The sequence below is a fragment of the Furipterus horrens genome, unplaced genomic scaffold (genome assembly GCF_987537825.1).
Source record: "Furipterus horrens unplaced genomic scaffold, mFurHor1.1.pri manual_scaffold_12, whole genome shotgun sequence".
Taxonomy (NCBI): Eukaryota; Metazoa; Chordata; class Mammalia; order Chiroptera; family Furipteridae; genus Furipterus; species Furipterus horrens.
Window position 1 is genome coordinate 916,173 of NW_028327182.1, and position 10,940 is coordinate 927,112.

General features: G+C 54.2%; 1 protein-coding gene across 1 annotated transcript; it reads right to left on the reverse strand.

The window, feature by feature from the left end:
• Positions 1 to 206: 206 nt before the first annotated feature.
• UFM1 (ubiquitin fold modifier 1) lies at positions 207 to 4,374 on the reverse strand. Its single transcript, XM_090258127.1, has 6 exons — positions 4,313 to 4,374; positions 4,184 to 4,240; positions 3,460 to 3,517; positions 2,092 to 2,131; positions 1,416 to 1,448; positions 207 to 387 (listed from the first exon to the last, which is right to left on the reverse strand). Coding segments are annotated over exons 1-6 (258 nt in total). The 5' UTR covers positions 4,315 to 4,374; the 3' UTR covers positions 207 to 319.
• Positions 4,375 to 10,940: the final 6,566 nt, after the last annotated feature.

Genomic DNA, 10,940 nt, shown 5'->3' on the forward strand with positions numbered 1-10,940 from the left:
GGGGCTCTCTGTTAGTCAACTGAAATTTATATGAGCACACGAAGCTTGAAACTTGATTCAATAAACTCGACCTTCCAAGTGTCCTCAGAGAATGGTCAGAAGCGCCCTGCAGTCAAATAAAACTCGGCTGGATGACCCTAACCCACACGCAGGGGCTGCAACGAGGCGGAGATCTGTGGGGGCGGCCGCCGCAGGGGACAGGCTCCGCGCGCCGCTCCGCCGGCCGCAGGTGTTGGCACAGCACCGTCACCGCCGAGTTCCAGTTTGCGACAGAACCGTGTTTACTGGGAAAGGGAGCCATGCTGCCGGGGAGCGGGCATTAACGGCCTCCAACGCGGTCCCTGGGGATGATGCGCAGCTCGGAGCCGTGCTTCAGGAAAACGGTTCCTACACAGACACACAGAACACCCGGTGAGCGGCCTCGGGGACAAGCAGCCCCAGCGGCCCAGCAGCGGCCGCCGGCAGCGCCGACCCCACCCGAGTGCGGGCCTCGCACGGCCGCTCCCAGTCGCTCAGCGGCGCGCACCCCACCCGCAGGCCGGAGCCCTGGCCCAGCACCAGCCGCGAAATGCCGCCCGCTCAGCATGTCACCGTGTCGCCTAACCATCAACACTTGTTCAGTGCAGGACGAAGTGCCGAGGACGGGAAAGATGACGGGTCTTAACTCCCGCGCGGGACAGGTTTGGGAACCCCGACCACGCAGTCCCTGCCCCGTGACGGGCACCGCTCAGCAGTGGCTGGCGGGTCACGATCGGCAGGGACCACACAAACGCGCACTGAACGTTTCTAGACCCAGAAAGCAAGAGCTTTACACGAAGTTTAAAGGCGTCTACGCTAAAAAACGCCTCATGATTTCTGATGAACAAGCCTTCTAATTAAATAAAATTATAGACCTAAACCAGTTGATTTAAGTTTAAAACACTTAAATCCCTCTTTAAGAATTCCAACCCCGAGATCCGTAAGGAACACAATTCTGTTGTAAGACAGAGCAGTTTAGGACGTAACTGAAACGTAAACGCTGCTCACGACCGAGGCAGCGTTTTAGGAAGGTGCGCTTGGTTTCCAAGGGTCATCACATAAGCCGACGGGCCCGTTTACGGGGCACGAACCCCCTGCTGCAACGCTCGCGCTCCCGTTCCCCCACTTCTCGGCTGGCGCGTGGCGCCCCGCGGCCCGGGCAGAAGCTCTGTGCGCGCAGCAGGGACACCCACCCCCACCCCACGGCCCCCCTGGGGACGGCCCCCCACCGGCCTCGGGAGGCGGGTCGGAACCACCCCGCAGCAGGAGCGCAGCTGCACCTGCAGGCTCCCCGTCGGGGTGCGGGCACCCTTCGCCTGGCTGCTCAGGGGCGCCCACGCGCGGGCCCGGCTGGCGCATCACCCCTGAAGCCCGGCCCACGTCTCCGCGATACTCACCGGCAGTCTGGGCAGGATTTATTCCTATTCCATCTGGAAAATAAACATAAAGCCTCCTAAGTTATTTCCAAAGCGAAACGGTCAACAGCAACGAGACCGGCCAAGAGCAGGGCAGGGCGGGTCAGAGGCTCTCGTGCCGACGGCGGACGCCGGTTCCCGACCCTCGAGGGGGGCCCTGCCGTGTCCCCGGGCACCCCGCCCCCCCGCCCCTGGCCTTCCCTCGGCGCTTCTCCGCCGTCACTGTGACCGGGGCTCTCAGGCGCCCCGGGGCCTCAGCTCCCCTCTCCCTGGACAAGGCCCTCGTTACCGCCGTCACGGCGCAGGTGTCACCAGGAAAGCCGGCGACAGGCGCGGCAAAGGCCCCTTCCTGCTGAACGCCTCGAGTTCTGGGAGCATTAATCAGCTCATAACTTATTTAAAAAGCGCCTCGGCGAATACGACGCGCTCTCAGTGACAACACGCGGGCCCCAAGGTGTAAACGGCCGGACCCAGGGGACCAGAGAGCACTAGGCGCCCGCGAAGAGGCCGCCGTGGACGATAGCCCCGACTTAGCGTTTACAGTTACGTCCCTCGTTAACGAGACAAACTAGAGGCTCTGACACTTAAGCCCATTTTAATCTGACTTCTTCTAAGTAACCTCTGCAGCTCCGACAGCAGCTTTAAGACAAGGCCTCACCGTTGGTGATGATCGCACTCGTGGCCGCAGGAACTTTGAACTGCGGGGAGAAGACACGCGGTTACACACAGACGCCCCCACGGCGGGGCCGCCTCTCGGGACAAGCAGCGCCGCCCGAGGAAAGCGCGACTGTGACCGGCGTCAGAGCCCGCGCCGCTCCGCCAACACCACTGCCCACCGGGTCCCGGGCCTGGGCCGCGCCCCCCGTCACTCACCACACGACCCCGCCCACCCGCCCCCAGCGACCCTGAGCCCGGCCACGCGGGCGCTCGGACCCGGCCACGCGGCTGCCGTCACGCAGGGCGGCCTCGCGGCGGCAGAAACGGCAGCGTACGCTGCGTGGGGTGTGGCCGACACTCCCTCGAAGAAACCTAAGTGCCCGCCAACGCCTCCCGTGCTCCACGGAAGCGCAGCCAGGCCGCCAGCCCGTCCCCCAGTGTCTGGGACGGGGCCGCTGGCCGAGACCTCCCAGGGGGGCCAACGGTCTAGGCGCGCCCCCGGGAAACAACAACGGGGCGCCGCCACTGGACGGGCGCAGCGCTGCCCCGGGCCCCGGGCGACACTGAGGCCCCGCCAGGCTGCCGGCAGGGACGTCGCACGAAGCGCTGCTTTCGGAACCAGCGACGCGTGGGCTGCGACCACCGGCCGCTGACGGGGCGCTCTGCTCCGAACTTCCTGCTACTCGCGCCTGCAAGTCAGCTCGGCCCTGGAAAGCTGTCGCTGAGCTCAGAAGAGACAGAGGAGGGGAGATCGCGCAGCGGCCCCTCCGTCGCGGCCGCACCGCATCGCGGCTTCTTTAAGACGTTGTGTTTGATTATTGATCGCGATTTCTCGCTGCACCGCGGGGCTCTGCGATACCGGACACGCGTGTTGTTACGGTGACGTAGGTTTCAGAGTGCAGAACACGTTTAAGAACATAAGTAGTGTTCATAAAAGTGTGGGAAAGGTTAACGAGGGAGTGGGAACGGTTATAAGTGTGTGGGAAGGGTATATAAAGCCGTAAAACGTATATAAATACAGAAATAAATGTAAGGTTCCTCCTTCGCGGATTCTCGCCTGTCGCGGGGGGCCTAGAACGTAACGCCGCGAGGAGTGAGCGGTCCCCATAGACTGATAAGCGGAGGAAGAGACAGACAGACAGAAGCACCCGCCTGTCCCCCCCACTCACGCGCCCACGGGCTGACTGTTGCACGCGCCCTGCCGGGGGCTCGAACCCGCGCCGCCGCAGCCGAGGGACGCTCACCAGCCGCCCGCCCGCCGGGGCGGAGCCTGACCTCCCGAGAGCGTTAAGCTGGCGACGAGCCACGTGGACGCGGGGGGTCAGAGGCAGGATCCCAAGACCAGCCCTGCCGCGGCCCCCACACTTACCTCCTCCGCGGCGAACTTTAACACGGCCGTGAAGGGCGTGCTTTCGGGGACGCTGAGTCTGCAAGGAGAAGCGAACAGTTTTTAGAAGGTGATTAAAAGGGAAAAAAGCCCCCTGTTCCCCGCGTGGGCCCTCGGAGCGGACGAAACCAGGACGTGTCTGAGCCGCAGGCTGCGCGTCCGCGCGCACACCGTGGACACTGACGCCGAGACAGACGCCCGCCGTGAGCGCCCGCGGAGACGGGCCCGCGGCCCCGCGAGAACGTCGGCGCCTAATCAGGCACAGCCGCGGCCTCCCCGGCACTGCGGCGCCAACAGCGCGTGCCCCCGCTCCCGGCCCCGGCCCCCGACAGTCACAAACGTCCGCGGGGTCTGGGGCCCCGGACGGGACGCCTCCTCCTTCCGCTAACAGCTGCTCGGCGGGGAAAGGCCTCGCAAGCCGCGCGCAGACAGGGACTGGGTAAGGGCCCCAGCGGTCACCCACGGAGGCCGGCCACGGGCCGCCCGGGCCGCCCCCCACCCCAGCGAGTCGGCCCCGGGGAGAGGACCCGCGCCCCGACCCCGGGGACCCGCACCCCCGCGACCTGCGCCCAGGCCCGCTGGCCCGGGGAGGCTCCCGGGAGCACGGAGACGCAAGAGTGCGGCTGCCGGGGCGGGTGGGAGCTGCTCGGGACGCCAGGCCCCGTGAAGCCGGCCCTGCTCCGCGCCCCGCGGTCGCGCGACTCACACTTTGTACGGCAGCCGCGGGTCGGACGTCAGCGTGATCTTAAAGGAAACCTTGGACCTGAGAAAGAGAGTGGGAGAGTCAGGGGCGGCGGTGGGGTCGACCCCCGGCGCGACGCGGGCGGACACCTACATGGTGCAGCCGGTCTGCGCAGAGCCGCCACCTTCCCCCAGGAGCCGCACTTCCGCTTCCGCCCTGGGCCGGAAGCTCCTTAGCTCCCAGGTCCACGTCTCCCTGCTCGCTGGGGGCCTCTAAAGATGCTGCTGTCTAAGGCACTGCCTGAAAATAGGCCGCGGATACCTGTCTAGGCAGAGACTCCGCGTCACAAATGCCTACTGATTTTGCATTTAAATTTCCTAGAACAACATAGGGATTGTATGGAATTAGTATTTTTCTAAATGCAGGTACTGGCTACTGTATTTCTGTCAGGCACCACAAACGTGGATAAGGTAGTAGGACCCAGCTGGCCGCTTGGGGCGGAAATCTGTGCCCCGTGGACTGGGGAAGAGCAGAGGCGTGGCCAGGGGCGTGGCCAGGGGCGTGGCCAGGGCGTGGCTGGGACGCTCTCCCAGGTTGCTAAGACAACCGGAGCCAGAAAAGCTCAAGGAACCGGGATTGTATTACTAACGATTTTCAACAGCTGTGTTGCAAGAATTTTTATTTATTGACTTTTTTAGAGACAGAGAGAGAAACGTCGAGTTGTTGTTCCACTTACTTATGTGTTCATTGGTTGCTTCTTGCACGTGCCCTGAGCGGGGATCGAACCCTCAATCTTGGAGCATATGGACGACGCTCTAACCAACTGAGCTCCCGGGTCAGGGACTTGCAAGAATTTTTAGAACATTCAATACCTGACTATTTAGTCACCGGCCCCTTTTCCCTTAGATTGTCACATAAAAAATGAGAACAGCCAACACAGCAATAGCTGGACGGTGTGAATGAATCAAAATTCTACCTATTTTTTATTTTTGGTCAGATCAGCAAAAAGTATAACATATTTCTTACTGTGCCACAGAACTTTAGTAATTAGCTCATGTGATTTGAGTAATTCATGTGTGCTACGAGATGAAAAAAGTTGAAAATCGCTGTTATTAGTATCCTTTTGCCTCTCCAGCAACCCGGTCCTGTTGCATCATTTAGACTTCTCGCATTTTTCCCCTTCACACTTGACTCTGCAATATTGACGTATATTTAACTGCCACAGATAAGAGAGTAGTCAAGTCCATGAGAAAGACAAGAGCCCTGCACTTGGCAACTTGAAATCCGGCTGAGAAGAGCGACACACGTGCAGGGCGTATCAATCGTTTGTTCTGCGGTCTGCGAGGATGGAAACAGGGCACTGGGCTGCCGGCCTGAGCCACTCTTATTCCGTTTAACAGCATACTTTTCATCCTGTCCGCCTTCTGAGCCCTGAAGCTAAGAGCGAGGGATGGCAGGGTGAGCCAGAAAGGCCAAGGCCACCTCGCGAGCATCCATCAGGGGTTCTTGCATAGTGAGGGAAGAAGACTTCTGTCCATCAGATTTCATTACAGATCTAAGCATCTGCGTTTAGAAGAGAAGCATCCCTCTCACAATGTCTGCAAGGCTCTTTTTAAGAAACATTGGAAATAGGTACACATTAAAATAATGGGGAGATGAAGTCCATCTTTGGAATGGGATGTGAGATTTTTTTCTTTACATCCATCCCCGTGACTTGTTTATTTGATAACTGGAAGTTTTTCTCCTCTGAACCCCTCCACCCATTTCCCCAACCACTAATCTGTTCTCCATATTAATGAACTTAACTAACTGCAGTGGGACTTTAGTCTTGGCCATGATTTTGCAGCAAACGACTTTCCGGCCACATCGCCCACGGAGAGAGTTCCAATTCTGACTGCAGGAAAGTAGGGCTCCAATGTGCCCAGGAGAGCCCTCGTCTTCGTGTTTAAAAATGTAATTCTTGCCGCACGTAGAAAGAGATGGGGGCCAGCACTGACTGACAGATTTGGGGATGAGCATTTAGGGCATTCATAGCTGAAACAACAGGATTAGCTGGTGCCGCTGTGATGTTTGAGAACAGAATAAGGAGAAAAATGAGTGTGTTTACCTGGTGTCGCCTAACAAGGCAGGGAGGAGAGTACATGCTTGCAGCCTCTCTTTCCAAGACTATGTACCCTCTCGCTCCACCACCCACCACGTGAGGTCCAGGGGAGGTCACAGGTCAGCAGCAAACTTCAGGTCACTCACCCCTGCACCCAGCAGCAAGGGCCAGCTGACACTTGTTTATATTTTTAAACAACATTTGCATTTCACTTTAAGAGTTTTGTTTCTGCTTCTGTATGAAAACATATGGCAAATCCTAAAAAGAAAAAAACATATTTTGATTAGAGAGCTTTTATTGCATGTATATAAAAGCAGTGAAACCAGGATTCAATCTCAGGCAATGTGACTTCAGTATCATATCTGCTGCCTCTGCAGAGACTATATTCATTTAAGGTATTATATCAAAATGAAAGGGGAAAACTCTGTGTTCCCAAGAGATATTGAAAACTACCTCTTACTGAATGTTTAGGGTGCTTTTCTACCTCAGTCCCGTAACTCCCCTTCCCATATGTTTGCTTCCTTAGTAATTGTATAATTTCTAGAGCCTTCTGAATTTTATATTTCTTGCAACAAGAAAAGAAATGATAAGTGGACTCATTTACACTCAATAGTTTAGTTCTTTTAAGTTTGCTAAGGCATTTAGCAAAATTTGGCAAATACAACAAAGAAAGACCTTACTTACTGAAAAGTTAAAGTGCTAAAGTGTATTAAATAACGGTAAACAAACGCAAACTCTGGATTTTAGCAGATAATTGGCAAATGTAACATTTTAAGAAAACAAACAGCATAAATAGCCTAATGTGTTTTGGAAGAGATCCAATTAATATCAGGTAGAGACAGAAATGATTGTAGGAAGTGCACAGTGTCAACACATTAGAACTCATTAAATGTCAGCGAGGCACACCAATAGTGTGTTGGCAAGGAAAATATAAACTTCTCATTATTAGAAGATAATTGAGGGTAATTAAATTTATAGAAAGACAGAAATGACTTTATTTCATAGCTATAAAGATCTTACCAGTTATTTTTTATTTTTCCATTACGGTTTACACTTATTATTCTACATTTATTTCAAATGTATAGCAAAGCAGTTAGAAACTCATGTAGTTCACAGAGTGGTCCCCTCGCCCAGCTTTGAGTCCCCGCCTGGCCCTGTATGTCCCACTCCCAGCTGTCATGATATTGACTATTTGCTCTCTAATGGTCACATACATCCCTGTGACCATTCTGTAACGACCCACCTGTACGTCTCGGTCCCTGTACTTTCTTCATCCTGTCCCCTCCACCCCTCCCCTCTGACAACGGCCAGTCTGTTCTCTGTATCTGTGAGTCTGCTTCTGTTTTGTTTATTTTGTTCTTCCGATTCCACGTACAAATAACATCAGATGTCTTACCCGTTATTTCTGTAGCCGCTTTAAATAAAATAGAAAACATGTCAGACTTGGATGAAAAAAAAATTCCAGGTGTTTTCACTGTAATTTGACTGTATTTATGACAGACTAAAATCACCAGATAAATTAGGTAATCCTGGAAGCTTTATCCTGGGATATTAATATGAGGATCTTATCCTCCACACACTTCATATTGGAAACAGATTGCAGTCTGACCAATTAATAATAAGTGACTTTCAAGTCTTAAGAAATACATTTCAGAGAACTTCTGGCCAAGACAGAGGCCTAGACAGACACACTGCGTCACCCTCCACAACTAAGAAGGAACACAACTACCTCAAAACTAGAGACAACCAGAAGTTCCAGAAAATCGAGCTCCATGGAAGTCCAATGAACAAAGCTATAAAGAAGAAATACTCATCAAGACAGGTAGGAGAGGTGGAGCTGGAGTGGAGAGGACACGGTGTGGTGGTGGCAGCAGTGGTGGCAGGCTGGCAGAAAGCGCAGTCACACATTTTAAAAAGTCAGGAGGGACACCTGGGGAGCGTTCCGAGCTCCTCACCAGACCGCACAGCTCATGGTCCCAGCACCAGGGAAAATCAGGCCTCATTGCTTCTGACTGTACAAACCAGTGGGGGTTGGGGCGGAGGCAGAAACTGCCGGTCTCAGCAGAGTCCGCTTGTTTAAAGGGCCCGCATGGTCCCAATGTCCGCAGACCCACCCATTCTGGGAACAACGGCCAGGGCAGCAGCTAGAGGGGCGCCAGTCCCATACGGAAGTGGGAGAGGTGCCTGGAAAAGGGGCAAGTGCTGAGCAGGCAGCTTTGTTCCCTCTCAGACCCTCCCCCACACACAGAGCCACAACGTGATGAAAAGGGTCACCTGTACTGACAAATACCTAAGGCTCCGCCCCTTACAACATAACAGGTGCATCAATTCTACCTAAGACACAGAGGGAAACACACACAGGAGCCTGTCAGAATGAGGAGACAGAGAAGTGTGGCCCAAAAGAGGGAACAGATCAAGGTTCCAGTGGGAGAACTAAGTGACGAGGAGACAGCCAACCTAACAGATGAAGAATTCAAAACACTGGTGATAAAGATGCTCACAGGCTGACAGATATGCTTGAGTACGGCAAACACAGAAGGGAAGGAGTGAAGGCTATGCTAAGTGAAACGAAGGAAAAGTCACACAAAACCAATGGTGAAGGGAAGGAAACCGGGGTTCAAATCAAAGATTTCGAACATAAAGAAGAGAAAACTCCTTTGTAGCCAGAATGAAATTGTAGAGGAAGAGAACACTGACCTGCTTTAGAGAGAAGGCGCCACAACCTCAGTGTGAGCCGCGAAGCACGTGGGAGGGAGGCTCTGAAGTCTTCCTTTATGATTTCACAGCGGACTCAGTTTCCAACTGGACATATACCTCATTCAAGTCCCCAATCGTAGTTTTTTTATTTTATTTTAGGAAAAACTACTGCCTTATAGAAATGGTGGGGAATTCCATGGTTAGAGCACAAGAAACATGTGTCGGAACAGAAACTGCGGTCAGACCTAAAGGGACCTGGGACTTCGGGGACTGTCCGCGATTGTGCAGTTACAAGGAAAGCAAAGGCCAAGGGGCTTGAACCTAAATTTAAATGTCAGAGTTGCATGGAACTGAAACATGAAGGCTGATTAAAAAAGCCCTGAGCCTTGCCAGATCGGCTGGGAACAGCAGAGGGAACATTCTGCTGGGTGCGAACAGGCCGGGGAAGGCGGGGCGCCGCGTCCCGGGACAGATGGCCGAGGCGGGCAGAGCTGCGTGGAGCCGTCCTGGTCCTGCGGGGAATCTGCTGCACCCACCTGTGCGCGGGCCCCACGGGCTGGGCCCCTCCCGCGTGCCTGACCCGGGAGGAAGGGAGCGCGCAGCGCCAGCTCCTCCGATCAGAGCTCCTCAAGGACACAGGTACCAGGGTCCACCCCCCACCTCCCAAAGGCCAGAGCCAGGCGTGGCCGTCACTGCAAGCCGTGGACAATGAGACAGGTGACTAGGATGCGGGGACGCCGTTCCACTTGCGCAGAGGGAGTGACACCAGGAGGCCCGAGTCCCTGTCCGGGGCGTTCCAGTGCCGTGCGCGAAGGGAAGGAGGCGACGAAGCCCGGTCCCAGGACGCCCTCCTTCAGAGCGAACCCAGCTCTGAGGGTCCCCTCCCGTGTCCTCAGTGAACCAAGAGGAGGTCCCTCACTCGGCGTCCAGGAGCACCTGTGAAAGGCCCCTTGACTCGGCCTCACAGTCCGGGAGGCGTCCCCGCTCCTGCCCCTGTCCCCTTCCTTTCGTCCCCGAGCAGCGCGCCGCTGTCTGAAAACTTCCCCGCGCGTCCACACTTCTGGTGGCAGAGCTTTAGTCCAGATAGCAGCGCGGCCATGGATACGCTCCTGACAAACTTCTAAAAATACTATTAGAAATTTTTCTTGTCTAAATACCTAGAAAAATCCCCACATACCTTGAAAACCCCAAACATATTCTTCACACTTGTACTAAGTAAAATTATTTCAAAATGTATTATTAGTTACTTATAAAAGTACAAACACTCATTATGGAACTTAAAGATACTGAGTTTTTTTGAATCACAGACAATGATTGTTTTGCTTTCAAAAGTTGAATTATAAATAATTTTTACATCATACAATATGAAAAAGGTAGATACAAAGTCCTTTAAGTTCAACGAGTAAAAATGTAAAAGAAAGAAGACTCTGTCATACCATACGTAGGGATTATATCATTAAAATGGAACAAGATCACATCTTACAAGTATTTTAGGAGCAAGAAGAGCCTGAGGCCCAGACTGCGCAGCGAGCAGCAGATGGGAAATTTGCATCCCCTTCAGCTGGGGCAGAACGGCTCCTCTGCTGCGCATTTCGTAAAGTACAAACATCTCACTGGCTCACAGTCCCCTCCTCAGCATGCTTATCGTGCATCTCAAATGCCTTCTCTTTGGCGACAATATTGGTATGATCTTTAGAGGGGTTTATGGTGTTCAGTTTTCTAGAATGTCTTGTCCTCGATTGCAGAGTTCACAAAAGTCACTGCAACGTAAAAACTAGTAAATAGAAGCCTCATTCACAAGGACATATGAAGGCGGAAGGGGCGCTCTGTGCCCTGCACTCATCACCAAGCACAACAGAGAAAACTAGGTAATGACCCTTCCTCTTCCTCTCCCCTCCATAAAAGCTTCCCTCCTTCACTTGGGCAGACCGGCAAGTGAGTGGCACGTCATGGCTGCCTGTTACATGTCACAATTCTCTCTTG